This window comes from Rissa tridactyla, chromosome 19 (genome assembly GCF_028500815.1).
Source record: "Rissa tridactyla isolate bRisTri1 chromosome 19, bRisTri1.patW.cur.20221130, whole genome shotgun sequence".
Taxonomy (NCBI): domain Eukaryota; kingdom Metazoa; phylum Chordata; class Aves; order Charadriiformes; family Laridae; genus Rissa; species Rissa tridactyla.
The window spans coordinates 565,478-590,948 of record NC_071484.1 but is presented as its reverse complement, the minus strand read 5'-3'; the positions used below and the strand labels follow the sequence as shown (position 1 = coordinate 590,948).

Sequence of the window (25,471 nt, the reverse complement as noted above, 5' to 3'; positions counted from 1 at the left end):
GCAGTGGGGTAAAGTATACCATTTATAGCAATTCACAAATTCATTATCTTGTACTGAAGGAAAAAACCCTCGCATTCAGAACTAGTTTGCATGAGGAGAAGGCACAAACCACTTTATCTCTTCTAGAATCTTCTTCTTATTTTTGAACACATTCAACCCACCTTTCTCAAGGAGGTCTTTGATGTCTTCCTCGGGGAAGGACAGATGAAAGTGGGATACCTTTTTCTGTATTCTTCTATTTTACCTAGAAAAAAGGTAGACAAAATATGTAAGTAAATGCTAAACAGAAAATTACAAGATCATTCAAGAAAAGCATGGACTTGAGGAAAACATGAATCCCTGAAGATCTGCAGTTTCTCATACAAGTTCTTTATTGCATTAAGATCCAGTGGTAGCCAGTGAAGAGAGAGAGGAGGAGATCAGTCAGAGTCTAGAGGTGCTTCTTTCATCACCTGCCTCATCAGTTATCTGTACCTGCCTGTTCCTCACCAGTAACCATAAAGGGAAGCAGTAGTAAATATCCCAGACTTGGATACTCTGGCTTCTAAATGTGATGCCTCCCCAACTCCTCTTTAGTAGAAGGGCCACAATTCAATTACACTGATTTACAGAACAAACCAAGAGGACTGTAAAATCCTTATAGCCCAGGACATACATTGCCTGAGAGGGCAAGTATATTAATGCCCATGCAAGTTTCTATCCAATACACATTAAGCCTGCCCTGTTCCTTTTCTTCTGTGTCCATTCACGGCTGCAGTGCTGAGTAAAGAAGGACTCTGAAATGCACAGCACTGGAAGCTGAGAATATGAAATGCAAATATACAGTGACAAAGTTGCATTAAGTACATGTTACCAGAACAATTCAGTTTGTTGAAGAGTGGAAAGTGCATGACTGTAAGGCATGACTTGTCTCCTCGGAAGACATAGCAATCAGAAGGGTTGCTCTTATCCATTTTCTGATCCTCTGTCTTGGGAAATGGGATATGGTTTGTCTGGCAGTACGTAGCTGTTTTCATGATAGTCTGAGACACAGAGAAATTATATGCATTTTTTAGTTTGGTTATTTGTTTTTGAACTCCTAGAATAAATCAATCCTCTCTCCAGTAATAAAATTAATTGCTACAGAACAATGGTCTTAATGTTTCTTAAGTTATACTTAATTGTAACATATAACACATTTAAAAGTCTGTTTTCTTCAAGCATTCTCTGAGGAACAGGTTAAGTCTAGAAAATAAATGAAAATCAAGCGCTCACTTCTGGGGTCACTTCTAGCAGGAACCTTTGTTTAACAAATTACAGCTATACCCAGAAAGACCATATGGCTGACACTGACAGATGTCAACATTAAAGGGATTTGGAATCTATAAAACAGTCTGAAGATATCACTAGGTTCACAGACTTTCAGAAGAAATTTTACTTTCCAAAGCAACCCCTCCTGTTGCTCCATCACTCTAACAAAATTAAAAACTCGCTATGTGTTGCTTATGACCATCAAAGGGAGACGCTAAGCCACTTGATTCGAGGCACACTTTAGGTACTGGAATTCCACAATAAGGTCTCCCCAGAGCCTTCTCTTCTCCAAGCTGAAGAACCCCAAATCTCTCAGAGTGTCCTCACAGGAGAGGTTCTCCAGTCCTCTGATCATCTTCGTGGCCTCCTCTGGACTTGCTTGAACAGGTCCCTGTCCTTCCTATGTTGGGGGCCCCAGAGCTGGACACCGTACTCCAGGTAAGGTCTCACAAGAGCGGAGCAGAGAGGCAGAATCACCTCCCTTGACCTGCTGGCCACACTTCTTTTTATGCAGCCCAGGATGCAGTTGGCTTTCTGGACTGCAAGTGCACATTGCTGGCTCATGTTGAGCTTGTTAGTTTAAAAAAGGGAAAAAGATGGATTACATTTGGAGGAAAAAGCCTTAACAAAGGGAAACTGAGCAAAATTCTTACAGATACTGATATGAGGTCTCCTCAAAGGTAAAAGATCTATTTTGCTGTAAATACTGTCTGTCAAAGAGTGTTCTGCCTTCTGATAAGGGTTTCTCTTACCTCTAATAATGTTTTCTTCTCTTCTTCCCTGGAGAACTATATTTTCCAAACCCCTTTCCCTTTTTTCTTGCTGAGGTGTGAGTTGGCAAGTACTAGATCCTTCCCATGAGCTACATTAAATCTCAGACCTGGGCCTTCAACCCCTACATGAGCTATGTCTTAGGCGCACTGGTCTCCTGCTCAGCCACAGTCATGCCTGTGCCTTAGACCCCTAGATCTGAGCCTTGACCCAAAGGCTGACTTGGAATGGTGTTGCCACTATGAATCTGCCCAGCAGTAACTGGCCTGGTTACCCTCAGCAGACCTGATCCTTACCCGTCACCAATCCTCATCCATATTGACTTCCCTAATTGGACCTGCCTCATCACAACAGACTTTCTTGATGATTCTGAGCCTTGGTTGAACTTGACTGGCATCTGCCTGCCCTGCTTGTCTCACTTGGATCCTGTAAAACTGGGCACTGGCCATCAAGGCCCTGCCCTGCCTGCTCTGTTACCACACCTGGCTCCCTTCCCCTTAGGGGCAGCTGTCTCTTGGCAGTCAGCCTAGGCCTTCCCGACCCCTGTGCCAAGCACCATGGAGCCTGGCCCACACCTATGCAAGACCTTGCCACTATGACTCCTCTTGAGGGGTAAGCCTGGCCCTGGGCTCTGGTATCCCCATGGTGCCAATGTCCTACCCATTCCCAGGTTCCTGAGCAATGTCCTTCCTCAAGCCTGCCAACCCTCCAAGGCTTACCAGGGGCAGCTCAGAGAAAACCCTGGCCCACCCTCTTTACTCCCCATCCAGATTGGACCCCAGCCTGAACACCCCTACCCATCCCCAAACCTCTCATGCCATATCCCTTTCTCAGGTACCAGACCCTGCCTTGGCTCTGTCTCCCTTGAAATAGCCCACGACAAACACACCAATGAAATCACTCTACAGAAAGGTCCTTCTGACCCCAGACCACCCAATCATGAGGACACACTTTGCTGGGATGGAAGGCTACTGTCAGGGTCCTGAATGCACTAATAGGCCTTAATGGTGCTGGGGCCTGCTCCCGTACACTTGCCATTGGCCCAGGGGCCTCATTGACGCTGTGCAAGTAGCAGTGTTCAGCTCAGCCACAGGTATGTCTATCCACACCCCAATCCATGAACTGACTTCCCAGCTTGACCCTGGACCTGCCTTTCCACCACGGACTTGACTGATAATCTGGACTCCTGATCGACCCTGTCTGCCATCCATGGACCTGCCCTGCTTGTCTCTCTCAGGTGCTGCAGTGCATGACCCTGTCTGGTGAGGCCCTTGCCTTGCTGGTCATGTTATTGAGCCTCGTTCCCTATCCCTTTGGGAGGAGCTGGTGCTGAGTGCTCCCTGGCAATCTTATTTGTCGTCAAACAGAAATGGGCACTTGAAGAGATCTGTTAATCTATTTTCAATACAGCAACTATACGCCAACTGTAAGATGCCCAAAGGAGCCAAAGCCTCCGGATGCCAGAGAAGCAGCAATCTGAGATATCCTAGCACATTTGAAATTCTTATGAGACACTAAACTTCATTAACTCCAAAAGAAATTCCAGATCAAACACTATGTTTGTAAGGAACATGAACTACAGCAAGGAATGGTGATAGTTTTTTATAGTGTCCTTCCCCCACTTAATTCCCCTGACAAAATAGAAAAATTCAGAGCTAGAAACATGGAATAAGAAAAATAAAAATGATTGTAAACAATCTCTGATATGCTCAGTGTGGAGGAAATTTTTCTTTCCTTAAGTTTTGTTAACTGAAAATTTAACAACTAGCTGTTGTTTCCATTGTTTTAAAAAGTTCCATTCAGCAGCTGAGTCTCTAGGAAACACCCTTGCTTTCTGTCATCTTTGAGACTGGTTGCATTTCAGCTCTGTTCTTGCCTCTGGGAATTCCCAACGCCTGCGATTGCTTCAGGCTTTTTGCTGGTGAGACTGTCATTTCTTCATTCTGCTCACCAGGATGAAGTTCTCTTTGATGAATATTATCAACTGCCCTTAAGGAAGGAGTAGTATCACTTGCACGTAGAAAAATTCTAGTCAGCCGTAAGGAAAATAGGGACGCTAAGAAATTTGTGAGCTTTGCCCCTGCTGCCCTGAGGCACCCTTGATAGCCTAACAGCTTGATAACAAAATGACTCACATTCTCTAAGTATCTGTTTCTGCCAAATGCCTAGAAAAGAAGCCCAAAAAATGTGATGATCAGTGTACCAACCTGTCAGAATCTTCTCAGACATTTATCTGAAAATTGCTTTGACAATGATTGTAATGCATTTCTGCAGTCCCCAACCCAATGACCCCAAAGGAGGTTCTCCAAAGCCATAGCCACACATATACCTCAAAAGGATCTCCAGCGCTGAAATCAAAGGAAATTAGCAGATCTGCTCGCCGCTGTTCTCGAAGGACCAGAGGATAGGCAGAATTTATTGCCAGGCCAGCATCAATCAAAGAGATGATTTTGGTTTTGACCAGGCAAGGGGGCTGAACATTAGTTAATCCAACGAAAAAAAATAATGACATTTTATAAAGGCATATAGAAATATGTATATATACACATAGACCATCCCCAAAAGAGTGTGTTGGTCTTTGCTAATGATGCACCACAAAAATGTATTGAAACCTGCTTCTTCTTGCCTCTTCTGCCCAACCAGATGTCCGACTGTATTCTGGCAAGAGGAATCCAAATCCCCCTGACCTACCTCTGTCTCTGACTGTGGTCGCTTGCAGACTAGAATTCATGAGGGGATTTTTGAAAGTCAAGAAATCACACCCATAAAACTATGCACCCCTAGCTTTAAGACGAGATCTTTGAGCAGAAAAATGAATGCGTGAGCCAGCTAGAGATCATGACACCTAACTGCAGTTGTCTAAATGCAGGTTTCTACTTATACGCTAGGTGCCAAAGCTTCCATTATCATAAGTAAACACCCAGCTAGGGCAGGCAATGGAATCAGGAGACCAATGTTACTGCTCATGCATCAGGAGCACAATTCGATTTCATAAACTTAGTGATTCTGTTCCAACTCCTTAGATTACTTCTTGTGTCCTCCAGGTTCTCCTCCAAAATGGCACAGGGGTCCCACAGGTTTTATTTTGTTTCTTCCAACTTAGTGCTCTTGTCCCTTGTACTCAAGGGCAGTTTGTGTGACTTTAGATGCCTGGGTTTACATGACAGAATTGATCTTATGTATCTGCAATGATGTTGCAGATCTGGATTTCAGCAGTGTGAAATAATTTTGTTTATGACTACTTTATTTGCTGCCCATAATGGGATGCTGTTAAGAGAGGGTGGATCCTGGAAAGGAAAGTTATCTAACTTGCTGTTTCAGAAGGTAAATGGCAAAGACAGATTTCTTGGTTTAACATCACACAAACACATCATAAAAGTTCTGATAAACCCCATGCATTCTCCTCCATAGATCTAGTCGTATAGCATAATCCCTCTATATTTTCTGAATATAAACAAATAATATTTATGTGTATTTTCTTACGGCAGTTGTAAAGGAAGATATTAGTTGTTTCCCATTTCCAGGTCAATGCACATTGGACTGTTTTCTATGCCATCTTACAGACATCCCACACTGAGCCTGGGAAGAGACAATAAACTCAGAACATAGTTGAATCCAAAGAACATAATGTTTTGACTGGTGCGACAAAATGTGGGGGAGATGGGTGCCGATAGTGTACAGCCTGAGGGCCAACAACTGAATGCTTCAGAAGAGAAAGGACCATACCTCCCACTAGTTCAAATAATTGACATTAAGCAAGCTTAGTACAGCTGAAAGAGATTAGAATAAGCCACTCAGTGCACAAACTGTGCAGGACTTGGGCCCTACATCAGCTGGCACATTTCCTACGCTTGAGGCTCACAGGCTCTGGACCGGTTACACCAGAGCTGTACAACAATGAGGCCTGATCTTTTCTGGGCCTCTTACAGCATTCTTATGGTTCAGAGGGACTGTTGTTTCTCTTCATCTTCTTTCCTGCTGAAAGTGCCCTGAAGAAAGTGAGAGCTGTGCTACAGCCCAGTAGAATCACCTGTACGAGGGGGGGGATATTAGCTGAGACCCCCAAGAGATCATGTGAGAGAATGCAAGAAGATCAGCCCAGTGAAAGAGTTTGGAGGACTGTACTGTGCAGACCGAGGCAATCCAGGTCTTATCTGAGAACACACTCCTTGGAAGAGGCATTGGAGAGAAAAAAGACCTGTCTGCAATGTCCAGATTTAATCTCAGAGCATCAGTTGGTTCACTCCAGAAGGAACTGGACAAAAACTGGCCGCACACCGTGGTTGATGAAAATAGCTGAGCCCTGGATTTAAACAGATAATGTACCAGCTAAACATTGCAAATGGGTTTCAGGAATTTCAGTGAGAAATTTTACTTTGCAACTTATTTGTGTTTTGCTTAGACCTCTTCCTTTTCTCTTTGATACAAACCCAAATAACCCTCATTTCACCCACAACTAAGTGTATTAAATATTGCATATATAAGCTAAATGGCTTCAGTTCCTTGAAAACAAGCTTCAATTTAGACAAAAGGGCAGAAATGCTGGTTACCTGCAAAAAAATCCAAACCACAGTAACAAAGGAGTGGCCTGTTAAAGAAAACCCAGTTTTGCTTTAGGATGTCTTGGTTCATGATGTTTTATTTAAAAATTTCTCTAGTGACAGAAGATCCAAATGACACTTGAGAGTGCACTAGGCGTCCAACAGCAATCCACTCAGTAATCAAATACCTGCAGCGGTTGAGACCCTATACTTCATCAGTCTGGCACATCTGAGAAATCTTGCTGACAACACAGACTCAGTCAGGAGGGAGCAAGGATAGATGGGAAACAGTAATTGTTTGGGATTAGGCTTCTTATTTTATTTACTTAGGTAGGCAGATTCTAAGTGCTTTCATGAGACTTGAAAGCAATATGTTTTTCACCAAGTCTTCCTACAGTGGCTGTACCCAAGATTTACACTGGAATTCATGTTCACAAAACTCCAAAGCTGAAATTTTTCAAAGCACATATAATACAAAAAATATTCAAAGATATTAAAAATGAGATAAACTTGCCTAGGTGTTCACGGGATGGTTGTAACACTTCTGCTAGAGTACCTTCTTCTCCAAGACTCATGGAGTAAGAACAATCTGAGAAAAAGCACAAAGACCAGTCATATACGTGGCAACCTACAGGGCAACTTTGTACTACAAATACAGGTGGACATTTCCACCTGGGTTGGAGAGGTGATCATCATTATGATAAGCATTAATGTACAATACTTGCCTCCAAATTCCTGTTTTTATCTTCTCCCCCAGTTCATCACAGCTCTCAATTCTTTCCTCCTTTGTTTTCATTGCCCAAGTTTTATGTATTTCTATACTTAAATAGGTAGGGTATGCTTTTTCCCCTGTCTTCTTAAAAAAAACAAAAAAAAAGAAGAAAAAGAAAATATGAGAATCCGCAACAAAGGAATCACTGTTTGTAAAGCCAGTTTACTAAGAATGCAAGTGCTCAGCATCATTCACTTGCCTGACAATATAGTCAACAATTTCTTGAAGACTTCCTTAGGATCACTCCCACTTACAGCACACAACTGAAGGTCTAGTAGAAGAAGAGCAGGCTCATAATCCCTGAAGGTATCTGAATTACTCGCTAAGAAAGACAAGATAAAAGTTACATCAGAGTGGAATTCATCTTACCAAACATCTGATTAGACAGTGACTGAGACGTGAATTAATGAAGATGTAGTCCCTGCATTCAGTGGAATATGTAGGAACACTGATCTCATTCCTCTTATCCTAAAAAAGTTGTTAAAGCTGGTGAGAGGAACCGTGTGCCAAAGTGCATATTTCTCTCTTGACAATAACAACCGAACACTGAGCATTCAAATCGGGACAGCTGCACAACTATATTAGGATTCAGATGGCCTTCCTGTTCATCTCAGAGGAAAAGTTCCATGAAAAAAAGTAGCAGGAGGAGGAGCAGAAATACAGCAATTGGAGTAATTATCTAATATGGCTCAGATACTTCATTCCAACTTTGAATTTAAAAAAATACCAAATACATAAAAGAATAAGAAATGTGATGATGATTTGAGTGAAGCCTGGTGTGATTTATTCCAGTATTGCCAAGGGAAAGCTTTTAAACACTGTGGGAAATTTGCATTCTGTGTTTCACAGTCATTAAAATCTAAATTTTCCAGGTGAACAATTCAATATGGAAGAAAAACAACAAAAAAAATCAACAACAAAAAAAAATCCACAGGAAATTTGAATTTTCCAGAAGGAGAAAGAGAACAGAATAACAGGTCCATGAAAGGTGCCTTATTTAATATTTACTTCCTTTTCCTTGAAGTCTACTGTCAACCAGCAATGATGACTAGTACAATATGATTTGTCTTCTGCTAAATTTATGTTTGGAAGAACATATGTGCCAACTTGCACTTCCTTCAGGAACTGGAGCTCAGTCATTTCCTGATGTGGATTTTTATGACTAAATTTTAGGTCTGAGTTCTCACATCAAAAGAGCCACAGACACTGCCATACAGACTGCCAGTAGCGGCAGATGCGAGGGTGAGCCAGATTAGTTCTTTCACGTGCTCTGCCATCCCTGCTGTCCTCGAGTTTCCAAGGTGGAAAGATCAGCTGGCGTATTGCAATCTAGTGAGAGGTAACTCACAGGCAGTGTGGACAAGCAGCCAGTTTGGACCTGAATGGGACAGTGAGCCTTGAATCTGCGTGGTGCAGGCTTCACTTGCACTCCCTGGCCACAGCAGCTGCACAGAGTGCAGTAACAACACCTTCCTGGAAGGCCGTTATTTGGTTCACTCCAGAAGGAACTGGACAAAAAGTGGCCGCACACCGTGGCTGACGGAAATAGCTGAGCCCTGGATTTAAACAGGTAATGTACCAGCTAAACATTGCAAATGAGTTTCACAAATTCAGTGAGAAATTTTACTTTGCACAGCAGCTGCACAAGAGTGCAGTAACACCACCTTCCTGGAAGGCCATTAGTAAAATGCATCTGACATGAGTGAATCCCTCCAAAATGTCAAGGTGCTTATTTTAGTTACACGTTCAAGATCTCACAAGTCATTATGCATATGAGAGAAAAGAAGGCCTGGATTTCCTTGTGTCTGGCTGACCCTGGTGACAGTTCCCTAAGAAAAATGTGGGGCAAGCAGAAATGAATGATAAATTTTAAAATTAAAAATAAATAAATAAACCCCCCTCCCCCCCCAAAACAGCACAGAAGCACAATAAAGCACCAAGTACAGATGAGGACACATCTCTGAATGGGTGAAATATTCTTTCTAGGAATGGGTTGAGACTGTCTTGGAAGAAATAAAAGGGACAACTAAAATAAGGATACCCCTTCTAATAAAATAGTCATTATCTGCCAATGAAAGACATCAGGAAAGCTAGCCATGCACCTAGACATAGATGTATAGTGCTATTTTAGATTCCTTGGAGGATCTCACCTGTCTTGTGACTGACACTTCAGAAGTGTGGCTGACACTCATAACTCTGTGTTTGATGTCTCAGATACCTGACAGCATATCAGTCACCTCTATTATTCCCCCAGCAGTTTTGATAGCCTCCTACCTCACAGTTTAAGATATATTCAATGGAGAAGCATTTCTAGACAAAGTCTCATCACATCTTTAAGCAGGGATCTAAATGTATCTGTGAAGAGCACCTGTGTAGTTCTTCTTTCTCACTTATGACAAGACCTTAATGTGAGTAACTCAAATGTTCATAACAATGTTGTAAATTGCAAGAAGCAGTGTTTTATTTTGGTCATTTTCAGAGAAATTCAGCTGAGGTTAGAAGGGATCTCTGGAGATCACCTAGTCCACCTCCTGCGCTCAGAGCAGAGTCAGATACAGCAAGTTGCTCATGGCCGTATCCCGCTGGGTTTTTAAATAGCTCCAAGAAGGCAGACTGCACAGTGTCTCTGGGTAACGTGTTCCAGTGTTCAGTCATCCTCACAGTAAAAATGTTTTTACTTAAATGGAATTTCTTGTATATGAATTTGTGTTCATTGCCTCTTGTCCTTTCAGAAGATATTACTGGTAAGAGTCTGATTCCATCTTCTTTGAATCCTCCAATGAGGGATTTAGAGAAATTGACAGGATCCCCCCTGAGCCTGCTCTTCTTCAGGCTGAACAGTTCCAGCTCTCTCAGTCTCTCCTCATATGAAAAGTGTTCCTGTCCCGGAATCATCTTTGTGTCCCCTTCCTGAACTCATAGAATCACAGAATAGTTTGGGTTGGAAGGGACCTTTAAAGGACATCTTGTCCAACCCCCCTGCAGTAAGCAGGGACATCGTCAACTAGATCAGGTTGCTCAGAGACCAATCCAGCCTGACCTTGAATGTTTCCAGGGATGGGGCATCTACCACCTCTCTGGGAAACCTGTTCCAGTGTTTCACCACCCTCACTGTAAAAAATTTCTTCCTTGTATCTTGTCTAAAGCTACCCTCTTTTAGCTTAAAACCATTAACCCTTGTCCTATTGCAACAGGCCCTGTTAAAAGGGTTGTCCCCATCTTTCCTGTAGGCTCCCTTTAAGTGCTGAAAGTCCGCAATAAGGTCTCCCCAGAGCCTTCTCTTCTCTGCGGTGAACAACCCCAACTCTATCAGCCTGTCCTCATGGGAGACGAGTTCCACCCCTCTGATCATTTTTATGGTACCCCTTTGTACCTGCTCCATCAGGTCCATGTCTTTCCTGTGCTGAGAGCTCCAGAGCTGGACACAGTACTCCAGGTGGGGTCTCACCAGAGCAGAGAAGAGGTGAAAAATCACCTTCCTCGACCTGCTGGCCACACTTCTTTTGATGTAGCCCAGGGTATGGTTGGCCTTCTGGGCTGTGGGTGCTCATGTCCAGCTTTTCATCCATCAGTACCCCCAAGCCCTTCTCTGCAGGGCTGCTCTCAATCCCTCCATCCTCCAAGTATGTCCACATCTTTCTCACACTGGGGATCCCAGAGCCAGACACAGTACTACAGGTGTGGCATTGCCAGCACTGAGTAGAAGGGAAGGATCACCTCCCTCGACCTGCTGGTGGTGCCCTTCCTAATGTAGCCCAGGATATCATTAGCTTTCTTTGCCACAAGGGAACACTGCAGGCTCATGTTGAATGTGGTGTTCACTAGGACCCCCAGGTCCCAATTAAAAAGCTGCTTTCCAGCTGGTCAGTCCCCAGCCTTGTCCTGGTGCCTGGGTTTTTCCTCTCCATGTGCAGGACTTCGCATTTCCCTTTCTTAAACTTCATGATGTTCTTGTTGGTCCATTTCTACAGCCTGCCAAGACTGCTCTGTGTTACTCAACCAGTCCTCACAGTTTCGTAGTATCTGCAAATCTGCTGAGTGTGCACTTTGTCCCATCATCTGCGTCATTAATGATGATGGTAAAAGTGTCAGACCTAGAATTCCATCCTGTAATACAACACTAGTGCCTGGCTTCCAGCTGAACCTCATGACACCAAACACAACTCTCTGGGGTCACAAATTCAGGCAGTTTTCAATCCACTCCACTGTCCACTTAGCTAGACCATAATTCCTTAGTTTGTCCATGGGACGGGAGACAGTGTCAAAAGCCTTACTAAGAGGATGGCAAACAACATCTGCTGCTCTCTGTTCATCCACCAAGACAACCGTCTCATTGTAGAAGGCTTTCATGTTGGCGAAGCATGATTTGCCCTTCATAAATACATGCTGACTAGTCCTCATTGGCTTCTTATCCTTAATCTGTTTGGAAAGGTCTTCCAGGAGGATTTGCTTATCACCTTCCCAGGGACTGAGGTGTGCCTACCTGACCCAAGGCTTCTTGAATCCTCCTTCTGGCTCTTTCTGAAGACAGGAATGACATAATTCTTCCAGTCATCAGAAACCTCCCTCTTTTGCCATGACCTTTCAAAGATGATTGAGAGTGGCCTTGCAATGACATCAATCAGCTCCACCAGCAATTGAGGGTGTATCTCATCAGGTTTCATGGACTTGCATATGTCCACTTTGGTTGCATGTTCCTTAACCTGATGTAATTTGTTTACAGATTGCCAAGGATAAGGGACTTCCTATCTCCAGACTTTCACACTTGTCTCGGGGACCAGGGGTTCCTGAAGGCCAGCCTAAACAGTAAAGAATGAGGCAAAGGCAGCACTGAGTACCTCAGCCTTTTCCACGTCCGTTGTCACCAGGACTCCTGCCCCATTCAGCAGCAGGCCCACATTTTACCTTGCCTTCCTTTTGCTGCTGATGTACCTATGGAAGCCTTTCTTGTTGCCCTTCACATTCAGATGTAGCCATGCTTGATACCTCAGGTCTCACTCGGCAGTTTCCTTGGTTCCCACAATGAGGAGTACTGGAGGGGTGATAACTGAAGGCCAGACAAACAACAGCTATCTCTCCACAAAGTCTCCCAAAGCCAAGCCCTCAACAAGTAGAAAACCTCCCTAAACAAGACATGAGATCAGCAGATGGGGGTGTCTGTCCACTGCAGCATGGAGCCTCTCACTACTATCACTCACCGCTTCCTTCTATTGGTGGTCGGGATCATCTGGCTCTCATGCTTCATTTGACAGAGCTCTCAGTCCCTCATCTTTTATGAGCATACTAAATGTATTCCATAATTGCAAATCTTCAGGTGGAGCAGGAGCCTTCCTCCTTGTGCCAGAAGTCACCAGCTTCCAGCTTTTGCGGTTGTGAGTCTCTACTTCCCAATCGGATACCCACAGAGCACTCCTCCTTTGGTACAGTTGGAATTCTGGCTCTTCAAGCTGCAGTCTTGGATAACAACTGCACAATCTCTGTCTTGTCTTCTCTGATGCTGTGAAATCTGCTGGCCTCTCCCACAGATCCTTTACTTTGAGACAGAGATCCTCAGGTATCACGCTTCTACTGCAAGCCGCAAAACCATCTTCTGCTTCCCCAGCCCCAGCAAAAGGCCACAAGCACTCTCTGCAGCCTGAGACCTGCAGAGCTGCAGCCTCCTTGTGTAGCTCCATTTGATGGAGGTCTCTGATGACTATTTCAACCTTTCATCACAGAAGCTGCTTTCACTCTTTCCGCTCTGCATAAATGTATTTCAAACTAGCATCAGCAGTTTTGCTTGGGATTCTGCTGAATGCTGGGTGAAGGACAAATGGAGTACCAGTGCAGCTTCTGTTAGGCATAGCTGTATTTGTGCTTGGAACTAGAGGACTGCAGGCATAACTCAAGGGTAGTGTGAAGTATGTGCTCAATTTTAACAGGTGCAACAAGTGATTTGAGCATATGGACAAGAGAAAAAATGTAGTACCTTGTATAAATTTCAGAATTTCTTCCATGCTTCCAATAGCACTCCCCCATAAACCTGAAACAAAAAAGAAAACGTGCTAAAAGTACTTGCTTTACAATAGTCCCACTAAGAATTCAATCCAAGTTTGCCTTTCAGTAGTACACTTCTCTAATTTAACTTTCTGTTAAAATCTGTAAGACAGATGTCTAAATTGAAACTCCTTGCCTTCCCTTACTGTATACTGATAGGAATATATACCTCCTGAGATTATTTACTCCCTCGTCCTCCTGCTAGGTCTACACATTTTTGTGGATCAGGTTTTTACGTTAGGGAAGGCCAGAATCCCATGGGAACCATTGGGTGCTCTCACATTGCAGAAGTCTTGGTCAAGCACTTCCCTGGTCCAGCCTCATACATGAGCTTGGAGGCATAAGTACTCTTCATGCATGTGTTGTATTTATTTGTGTTTTTTTTTTTCCTTTTCTTTCTGAGTGGATTAAATAGTACAAATCAGAGTGCTTTTTTTTTTTTCTTTTCCCCTGTAGCATGATGCCAAAGGTGTGTTTTGAAGAGGCTGGGGCATGAAGTCATTAAATGCAAGATATGTTTAAGGATGCCAGATATGTGTAGTTGTGTCACAGACAAGTGAGAGGAGATTTGCAGCTCTGCTGCTTAGGTAGGGTATGAAAGAACTTTGGACCTGGACTGAAACAGAGTGAAACAAATTAGCCAAATAGGAGCTACCAATCCTTACAGTAGGATGTATCTAATTTGGGAAGCATCTCTCTCTGTAAAGTGGACATGCTGGGATTATAGAACATTTAGACATCCAGGTTGGAAGTATTTTATTAACTTCAGTAATCTACAGCGTAGGTCTCTAATTTCCTGTAACAACCACAGAAGACAGGTCAATGGAGAGAGTGGATAGAAAGGTATTCAGGTGTTCCAGTTTGAATACTTAAGTAAGACAAACTGCTCTCCAGAATTCATACATTGTTACGCATGCATTCATGGAATACTAGATGCATGCTTCTAACTTACAGAAAGACAGAGAATAGCTAAATCTGTTTTTTTTTTCTACAAAACAGAAATAGGAAGATTCACCTTGCATGTAACAGATGGTTTTCTTCTTCCCATCTTTCTTCAGCTTGCCCTCCTCAAATTCACTTCCAAAGTTTTTGGTACTCACAAAAGCACCTAAAGCGGTATATCCAGCCTCATGTGGAGTGAATTCAAACCAAGTCCCTGTGAGAAATCAAACAGATTTGTCACTCAGTATTCAGAAGCATAGCTGACCTCACCATCCCAAAGTAGCATTGTAGTTGTTTTCCTTTTCCTTTCTAAAGTCATCTGATATTAGCAGACCAAGATGAATTGGCATACGGGGAGCAAGGTTAGTCATAAGTACGCTACCGTCTGCTCTTTAATATGCTCTTGGTAGCCTTCCTAGCCTGGCCTCAAGCTGACACAACAGAAAGGTCTTGGTTTCCCACAAATCGTGTGTCATATTGTACAGCTCTGTGCAGATCTCTCAGATATGCTAGATATCTCAAAGGCCTCCTGATGCTTATGCACAGGCATCGGAGTTATTCTGGTCATATGAACTGCCTGCCTTCACAGTCTTTCGAGTCAATGAAGGGAAGAGACTGGGCTTGACTCAAGTACCTACAGATACGTAACTAGGAACCTTTGGTACTAGGGACCTGTGGTGAGTCATTTGCATGGGGCCAAAAGTCATGACACAGGACTGAAATAACACTCATACTCTTTTAGAAAAGTACGTGAAGAAGGCTGAATATGGTAAGGCATCTCAAATGGAATCACAGGCCTCTGTGTGGACAACTGAATCAAGTCTATTTGCTCCAGAGAGATATCAATTATTTTTACAGGTATGGAAAATAAAATTTGATAGCATCTTTTTGTTGATTGTGACTATTATCCCTCACCCACCTGCCTAAACTGAAAGCCACCTACTCTGCACTTCATAATCCTTTCCTTGATCACATTTCCTTTCCAGAATGAAGTTCCCAGCTCTCACTCAGACCTTGCATGATTATCACAATTCCCGACCAGCTTGTGCTTTATAAGTCAAGTCCCATCACCTTAAATCAAAGCCTACAGTTGGTAAGTGGAAGGAGATGATCTGTCTTCTGTGCAAGGAGGCGTAGGAGAGACAGTCAGAGATTGAAACTGCAGTAAGGGGAAAGTCAGTTTGATGGGACAAGGTAAAAGTAGTTGATTGAAAGTAGATTTTTCCATGTGAACACCTTCTCTGTCACTACTGAAAATGGATATAGTTGCTGTCCTGGTTCCGGCGGGGATAGGGTTAATTTTTCCTGGTATTCCATGCCATGTGAGCCATGCCCACCCTGAGCTGCCGGGGGAGGGGGCAGGAAGTCGCGGTTTGGGAGCGGGTTGGGGCGTCCCGGGGTCCGGTGGGTGAGCGGCGGGGAGCGGCGGTTCCGTAATCGTGTTTGTATATGCCTCTGTCCGTGTTATTGTTGTTTTTTTCTTGTTCCCTTTGCTGTTCTGTTAAACTGCCTTTGTCTCAACGCAAGAGTCTTGCCTTTTTCTTCTGATTCTTCCTGTATTAGGAAGGCCCGAGCGAGCGGCACGTGGTTCTTTGTTGCCGTCTGAGGCCAAACCATGACAGTTGCCTAGTTCAGCTTTAGAAGCACTGGATTATTTTGGAGCTCCATATAGGGCAGACAGATATGATAGAGCATTTACAAGAGATCTGCACACTGCTGAATACTCGGAGGTCGAGGAGATCGATGATGGCACTGAATGCCTATATTCAGGCTTCTACATTTTGAAGTTCTATTTTACTGATGTTTTATTTAATCTGTTTGGCCCATTATATTCTAGGGATGCCTCACCTTATCCTATCGTGAAAGCACCTTTTACAAAATGTGATTCAGCCCCTGGAGGTGACTTTTTCTCCATTATCTATAAGTAATGACATAGGCTGAAAAACTGCAATTGGACGTCTGCACAGCTAACGCCTGCCATTAGGTTAAAGTAACTTAATGCATGGTATTTAAGATACAGTTAGACAAGAAGCCCATATTTTACCTGGACAGTTTTGACCTTCTTCACTCAGTTGATCCTTATCCACTGCTGCATAAATCGGGTAAGGGTTTATTCCAGTCTCTGAAGCCACCTTGTGGTCAGCCAGCTCATTCTCATCAAACTGCATGGTAAGTATGAACTTCTGAAGGAACATAAAATGCCCCTCCTCTCTGCTATAGCACTGAGGACACCCCCACTTAGGCGACGGGATTAACCAAGGAGCTGGGTTAAACACTTCTATCTTTCCATATCTAGAGATAAGATGCCATGCTCTAAAATATTACTTCAATTTATACAGCTCCTCAAAAAAACACCCACCAAGGTCAAATTTAGTTGCAATTACTCTGAGATCTTCAAACACTCCCAAAGTGTTTGCAGTTAGCTTCTTACCTGCTTCAGTATTTGGTATACAAGAAAGCAATCCCAGAAGTCGGTGAGTGAATGAAGTTCGTCTTCTGATGACTCCTGTAAGTATCCTTCTGCTTTCATAATATCCCAGGATTTACTGAGGTTTTCACACAGTTCTTTTTCCAAGCCCATCAAATTTTCTGACCATTTCCTATCTTCATACAGGAGGGACATGCACCTTTTAAAGAGAAAGAAAAGCCCTATCTCTCACATAGGGAAAAGTGAATGGGGCTTTGCTTTTTTCCTTTGAATCTGCATGCAGATATAGGAATGTCTTTAAAAATGTGTGGGAGGAGGAAGAAGTCCCTGACATCTACAGAAGTAAGGCACTTTACATCATAGAAAAAAGTGTCATTATTCCTTGATCACTCACTTTCTAGCTACACGCTCATAATGTCTTTTAATTAGTTAGATGACCTGAAGCTGGGTTTCACCTGGCTGGGTGCCATATATTAAGGGTAAATTGCTATAGGAATACAGATTTTGCAGATAGCCGGAAAGATGTGAAATCTGCCAAGATACAAATCATCAAGGAACTCGGAACAAACTAAACAAGTCGAATGATTTACATCACATCATCATTTTACACTCTAGACTTGTGACATTTTTTTGTCTGTTATTAGGACAAATAAAGCTGCTACACTTGCAGAGTGACATCATCACTGGAGGTTGTACTGTGGTGGTGTTAATAATATGGTACAAGAGGGCCACTGGGGTGGCACCTGTAACCTCATCTGGATCAGGCTCAGTTAACAGTGTGGCTGAGGTGGGGGCAAAAGTGTCATAATCAATATCAGAATCATCCTCTTCTTCATCAGCTCCTAGTGCATAGATCTTTTGAATAGTCTCACACTCTGAGACTGGGTGGGTGCACTCTCTCTCTAGTTTTTGCAACGCCAGAGGTGTAGGATTAGTTTCTAACCATTGAAGTTGTTGGCTCTTCCCAACAAGATTGGACTACAAGATTCAAAGGCAGCTGCTCATGCATCCGCATCCTTAGCTCATTGTTCGGCACCTGGAACTCACTGGTCAGCAGCTTTTAGTAAAGTACCTGTGGGGGTTCGTGTCTCTGTGAGAAACCCAGTGAAGGGTCCCTTGCCTGCCTTTGCTTTGTGTTTGGAAGTTTCCTGTCACTTCTGAAATTCTGTTCAAAGCGTCTCCCAGTCAAGACAATTTTCAGTGATCCATTTCCTGTCCCATCTCAGTGTTTTCGATCTGTTATTCTCTTTCATTTTAGCTGTTCTTCAATAGCCTTCTCCATGATCTGTGTATTTACAGAATCCCACTTCTGGCATTAGTTAATATATGGTCACAATTTACGAGGTTTACCTTACCTGGGGGCATGTAAAGATTATGACCATGGGTTCATAGGATTCCATAATACAGAAGGACATGAAGGCTTTATTTCCATTAATTACTTTATTATAAATTACTACTACTAAAGCAAGTACATGTTGTAAGTTACTACAAAATTACCACTAGTAAATCAAGTACAAATTACGATCTTTTACCTATAGGCACATCTATGTATATATTGTTTGAGGTGTTACTAGTATGGCACTCACCAAACAACTCCCAGGATTGAAGCCAATCAACAACAGAAGAGTCTCACTTTGGAGATAACCAGTGTCATGGAGTCCAGAGTCAATCAGACGGGCACCCCAGACGAGGGTCCGGTCTGTCTGGGAGATCTCACATAGAGAAGCTCACTTTGTGTAGATAGTAAGTTACTTTTATGTCTTCAGTGTAGATACACAAATGGGCATAAGTGGTGTAGATACATAATTGGAATACCAGTTCCTGGAACAGTTGTTACTAACTTCTGCTTTCCTGGAAGTTTGTTATTGCGGTTTCTTTGTTCTATGTTTATCTTGGGCTCTGAGCTGTGCATATCAAGGACTTCCCAGCCTCCCAGCAAGTAGATATCTTTCTCTGTCAGATTTGTCCATTATCACTAGGTTGCCTTTATGGCTGCTCCATCACTGGGTTTATTCAGCCCTAAGGAAAGACCTTATTGCTTTCTACAAGCAGCTACCAGAGGAGCATGAAGAAAGTAGAACAAAATGTTTTATTAAAACCAGAATAAGATACAGTAATATAAGTTACTGCTTCAAGAATAGTTCCAACCAGTTATCACTGTAAGCTGGTGGATTCACAGAATCACAGAATAGTAGGGTGTCGGAGTGGGAGACGGACCCGGAGTAACGATGGAGTCTCAATATGAGTATGATCGTTCTCCCTTTATTCCAGTTTACACAGAGTAGATATAGACAGGCAATAAGAGCACGCGCTAGCGGCAACTATATGATTGGCTTACAGTCTCTGTTCATGCGCTGTCCATGCAGCTCATTCACAGATCAGGTTGGTTACAAGAATTCACATAGTAAATTGCTTAGTCATTAGCACAACATGTTTTCTACCTTCTCAGTTCCCGTTTTTCCCATGTACTAATTCCATCTTCTACCACCTGTTTTGCCCTTAATCTAATCTCTCATAGTAGGGAGGCTGGCTCACATGACCATTTTCTCTCAGACACATTCCTACAATACCCCCTTTTTCTTCTTGAGCCAGCCAGACCTTATGCATGGCATTTTCTATCATGTCACTTTGCGGAGAACACATGAGGCTACCATAATCAATAATAATATAACCAACAATAGCATGAGCCCTTATTTTAGTAAGTCTGATAACCATCCCGTTATACCCCATGAGCTTAACCAATCATCGAAACCGTTTTTAACAGCTTTTAATTTGGACATGTTATCCTTCAGCTCCCGTAACTGCTTATGAATGGATGATGAGTGGTCAGAAAGGTTCATACAACACATACCTTCAAAATCTTCACACCTATGACCCTGAGCTAACAGCAAAAAAATCAATAGTTTTGCAACATAGCATGCTGAATGCTATCAGCATCAGTAAGCAAGCTAGATATGATTTCAGTTGTGAGGTTTATCTGTTTACTTGCCCAACACCCTATCTTATTCAACATATTTAATGCCGTTGCTGTTCCTAGCGAAGGAAGAATACTTAGCCCTATTCTTTGTCCGAGATTTGAAAATGTTATATGGTCGTCACAGGATGGAGTGAAGGTATGAACAGTTCTCTTGGCTCTGTGTTTCCTGTGTGCTCTGCTCACTGTGTCTTTGGCCGTATGCAGGCCTCTGCTCGTAGATCTGCCACATCTCCCCCTTTTTTGTTTAACACCAGACCATTTATTAACAAGGTCGCCACGGCTTGTGCTTCTACTCGTTGTGACGCTCTTAGCCGGTTATATACTAAACACAATTAAAAACAGAATCAAAAAGAACCCTGCTAAGGCAATAAATACCCAGATTCCTAAATTTAGCCCAGAAAGCCAATTTCTTTGGATTTACCCACGAGAAATCCTTTTGTAATATTTCAAATACATTGTGGTTCATTAAGTCTTGAATCTTTAGTATTTGAGCTTTTAGCTGATCATGTAAAGGACGAATTGGTTTTTTTTTTTTTTTTTTTTTTTTAGTGATAAAGCAAGCTTCAGCTTTATTGCAGCTTCATCAAACTTTTATACTCTTATACTTAGATATGCCTATTTGTCTTACAACTATTGGCTGTGCGCTAAAGATTACATTATTCATACTCCTCCTACATGCAGTTTCTTGGGTCCAGGTTTGTTCCTGTTCTCTCACAGTCTACTTTCTCAAAGTTGTTTATCTGACTTAATGGAGGTCAGCACGGCCTTCAGCATCTTTCTTATCAGCGTGACTCGGAATTCTCCATGCAGGCAGGCATAGCTTACTTCTGACAATCCTGCATGGCGCCGTGTCCGTTCTCATATAGCCATTCCTCAACAATTCCCCCTTTTTCTTTTTGTACTGATTGTACAATCAACACGGTATTGTTAACACATAGTAGGTTGCGTAAAATACAATGATATGCAATTTTCACTACAATAATTATCGCTATCAAAATGCCAAGCCAGCGCAATACTTCTTTAATTAAAGCCTCTGTACCTTCAAAGTGTGCTCATGTCTCTCTCCCCCTCTCTGACCCGAGACAGCCTCCTTATATCCCGCACTGGATTGAGTGGAGAAGTACAGGCTAGAGTCACTGCATGCATGGCCAGTGCACGCAGCGAGTCCCACCAGACTCTCCTGCACTGGATCGAGTAGAAAAGTACAGGCCAGAGTCGCTGCACACGTGGCCAGTGTATGCAGCGAGTCTCACCGAACTCATGATCCAGCTTTGCTAACAGCAGCTGTCTGATACGTGACTACATTGTTGTAATCCCTTCTTGTTATCTTCTTCTGTGAAGGTCAGGTTCTCATGGATACACACATAGTTTTTAGAGCAACATATTCTACAACTCGTATAAGGGTACGACGCAAAGCGGCATTTACAACTAATCGTATAATGCTTATTAAACACGGCAAACAGCATACTAAACATAACAGACAAATTCCTTCCACACAGGCAATGAGTATAATTTGCTTCAACCAACCCCACCCCCGAGTCCATCCAGCAAAGAGATTTCACCCAGTGGTCTCCACAAGTTGCTGGTTCAGTCGGTGCAGTTCCTGCAACTGGGCATGGATGGATTTGGAGTGGTCACTTAGATTCATACAATACAGTCCTTTAAAATCTTGACAACCATGTCTGTGAGCTGAAAGCAAAAAATCAGTAGCAGTTCTGTTTTGCAACATCGCATATCGAATATTATCTACATCTACCAATAACTCAGAAATAGCGGTACTAGTAGCATTGTTAAACTTATCCTTGGCAGCAAGAGAGTCCTTGTTATCACGAATCCTTGGCAGCAAAAGGGTCCTTGTTAGCAAGAGCGCATGCGGACTCCCTGTTCTCGCTGGTACTGTGCTTTGATCTTCTTCCACAACAGGCCAAGATTCTCGAGCAGCTGGATAAGGTGTCTGTGAGTCCATTACAGGCTTATGTCATCCAAATGTTTTTCTTGCCAGCACCCAAGACTGAATAACAATTGGTGTGATATATGTGTTTTCCAGCACCCAGGTGCGAGTCCCTTGAGTGTATTTACAGTCCTCCTCGCCGATTTTCCGTTGCTTTCCCATATTCCACCCCCTTGCTCAAGAGACTGCTTCTGCTGGGGTTCATTTTAGTCTCGCAGGGTATAACACAGAGCAATCTACTAAGGCATGCAGTAACATACACACATATAGGAAAAAACCCCAAAACATATCTCTATGGTACTGCTTTGAATCAGGTGCCCTATTTCTCTTTTTCTGACGCTTTCTCCTAGCGCGTATGGCATACTTTTGTGCTAACGTGGCACATTTCCCATCTAATTGTTCCTGTTTGGTTTCTTTTCTTTTTTTTTTTTTTTTTCTCTTTTTTGTTTTTTTTTCTTTTTTTTCTTTCTCTTTTTTTACGACTGACATAAAAGTCTGCCTTTGCAACAAGAGCTCAGTTTCTCATTTTTCCTTAAGTTTCTCATTTTCCTACAGAGCATCCTATAGATTTTGGCTCAACTCCTTTTCCCAATCAACCATGATCTTATAGACAAACAACAAACAACCAGCGATATGCCCTGCACGGGCGAGCCGTTTCTGAGAGTGTAAATGTGTCGGCTCGTGAAAACTCCCCCAATATTTCAGGACTTCCATCGGTTCTACAGCCCATCCTGGTGTATCTGCCTGGGGCGCGCTCGCCTTATGTCTAAACACTGTGTATATACAAACTACTTCACTTGACGGAGTGTCAGCCCTAGTTGCATACGAGAACAGTACCACACCAGGCAGAACACCTGCTCAAGTGGAGTCATCTAACGAAACTGCACACAACAAAAAGCAAACAGTAGCACACATGCTGATCAGCAGGTATAGGCTGGCGCCCACACACACTTACACAGTAGACGTACAAAAACAGCACTTTTATCTCAGGGAGACGACTGGGGAGGGGAGGGGGCAAGGCAGGCAATGTCAGGAGCAAACAGCTCCGGCTCTGTCCTTCTCTGCTGACATTCTGCCTCCTCCCTCGGCCTCAGGTGGAGCAGAGGGGATCAGCAGGGGATCGTCCCAGACCTTCGGACCTGGCCTGTTCGATCCCCCTCCCGTGGGTTGTAATGCTGCAAAAGCCCTGGCTGCCGTGGCTCGCTCCGCCTTCATATCTTGTAAGGTCGATAACACCAACCACCATGTCGTCGCTAACGGTGATGCCTCTTTGTCTCCTTTACTTATCACTTCCCACAGTTTTTTCCCAACAGCCTCCCGTATTTCTGGTTTGAAAGCTGTCTGGGGCTCTGGTGCGAATCCGTTCTCTCTGCACCAGGTTAACAACCTTCAGAGCATACGCTCTTCGTATTTCACCCCTCTCTTAGAGAGGATATGCAGGAGAAGTCTTAATATAGCCCCTTCTTCTTTTGTTACTTGTTGCCCCATCTCCTGCCCCGGCGTAATCAGTTTGAGCAACAGTTTCGCTGGTGTTTCAATCCCTCTCTTAGAGAGGATCCCAGCGAGTAACGTGGCCGCAGCTTCTGTTTCCATAGCTGCGCCTGGGAGGTGAGGAGCGACCTCACGCCATTGTCTGCTCCCGCTGATGCGCCCAAGCAGCACGTCTCCCAGCCGAAGTTTACCACTCCCCTCCTCTAGCTGCTTACCGCAGTCTCGGAGAACTCAGTCGCGCTGAACCATCCTCTGCTACCAGATGTCGGAGTGGGAGACGGACCCGGAGTAACGATGGAGTCTCAATATGAGTATGATCGTTCTCCCTTTATTCCAGTTTACACAGAGTAGATATAGACAGGCAATAAGAGCACGCGCTAGCGGCAGCTATATGATTGGCTTACAGTCTCTGTTCATGCGCTGTCCATGCAGCTCATTCACAGATCAGGTTGGTTACAAGAATTCACATAGTAAATTGCTTAGTCATTAGCACAACATGTTTTCTACCTTCTCAGTTCCCGTTTTTCCCATGTACTAATTCCATCTTCTACCACCTGTTTTGCCCTTAATCTAATCTCTCATAGTAGGGAGGCTGGCTCACATGACCATTTTCTCTCAGACACATTCCTACAGTAGGGGTTGGAGTGGACCTCTGGAGATCATCTAGTCCAACCCTCCTGCCAGAGCAGGGTCACCAAGAGCAGGTTGCACAGGAATGTGTCCAGGCGGGGTTGGAATGTCTCCAGAGATGGAGACTCCACCACCTCTCTGGTCAGCCTGTGCCAGGGCTCTGCCACCCTCAAAGGAAAGAAGTTCCTCCTCATGTTTAGATGGAACTTCCTACGTTACCCATTGTTACCCCTTGTCCTGTCACTGGGCACCACTGAAAAGAGCCTGGCCCCATCCTCCTGAAAACCATCCTTTAAGTATTCATAAGCGTTGATAAGGTCCTCCCTCAGACGTCTTTTTTCCAGACTGAAGAGACCCAAATCCCTCAGCCTTTCTTCATGACAGAGGTGTTCCAGTCCCCTAATCATCTTGGTATCCCTTTGCTGTAACCTCTCCAGCAGTTCCCTGTTCTTCTTGAGCCAGGGAGCCCAGAACTGGACACAGTACTCCAGGTGTGGCCTCACCAGGACAGAGTAGAGGGGGAGGATGACCTCCCTTGACCTGCTGGCCACACTCTTTTTAACGCACCCCAGGATACCATTGGCCTTTTTGTCCACAAGGGCATCTTGCTGGCTCATGGTCATCCTGTGTCCACCAGGACTCCCAGGTCTCTTTCCATAGAGCTGCTCTCCAGCAGGTCAGCCCCAACCTGTACTGGTGCCTGGGGTTATCCCTCCCCAGGTGCAGCACCCTACACTTGGCCTTTATGAATTTCATAAGGTTTCTCTCTGCCCAACTCTCCAGCTTGTCCAGGTGTCTGTATGGCAGCACAGCCTTCTGGTGTGTCGGCCACCCCTGCCCAGCTTTGTGTCATCACCAAATTTGCTGAGGGTGCACTCTATCCCTTCATCCAGGTCATTGATGAGTATATTGAAGAGGACTGGACCGAGTACTGACCCCTGGGGAACACCATTTGTCACTAATATCCAACTAGACTCTGCCCCTAATCACAACCCTCTGAGCTCTGTCTTTCAGAGAGTTTTCAATCCATCCCACTGTCCATTCATCTAACCCACTCTTCCTAAGCTTCCCTATGAGGATGCTGTGGGAGACTGTGTTGAACGTCTTGCTGAAGTCAAGGCAGACAACATCCACTGCCCTCCCCTTATCTATCCATCCAGTCATGCCATCATAGAAGGCTATCAGATTAGTCAGACATGATTTCCCCTTGGTGAATCCGTGTTGACTAATTCTGATAGCTTTCTTTTCCTCCACATGCCTTGAGATGATGCCCAGAACAAGCTGTTCCATCATCTTTCCAGGGATGGAGGTGAGGCTGACCGGCCTGTAAGCTTCCTGGGTCCTCCTTCTTGCCCTTTTTGAAGACTGGAGTGACATTGGTTTTCCTCTAGTCCTTAGGCACCTTGCCTGTTCTCCAGGACCTTTCAAAGATGATGGAGAGGGGCTCAGCAATGACTTCTGCCAGCTTCCTCAGTACTAGTGGGTGCATCCCATCAGGACCCATGGACTTGTGGGTATCTGGTTTACTTTATTGATCTCTAACTTGATCCTCCCCAACCAAGGGGAAGTATTCCTTGGTCCAGACTTTCTCTGTTACCTCCAAAGTCTGGGACTCCCGAGGGCTGGCCTGAGCAGTAAAGAC

At 43.9% G+C, this 25,471-nt stretch overlaps 1 protein-coding gene across 1 annotated transcript; it reads right to left on the bottom strand.

Moving 5' to 3' along the window:
* Positions 1-677: 677 nt before the first annotated feature.
* Positions 678-24,452, bottom strand: LOC128919446 (cytosolic phospholipase A2 gamma-like). Its single transcript, XM_054224772.1, is given in 12 exon segments — positions 678-1,022; positions 4,391-4,545; positions 5,545-5,640; positions 7,117-7,172; positions 7,319-7,431; positions 7,433-7,458; positions 7,574-7,696; positions 13,343-13,396; positions 14,426-14,566; positions 16,397-16,514; positions 16,784-16,979; positions 24,397-24,452. Coding segments are annotated over 12 exon segments (1,479 nt in total).
* Between the last annotated feature and the right edge of the window lie 1,019 nt (positions 24,453-25,471).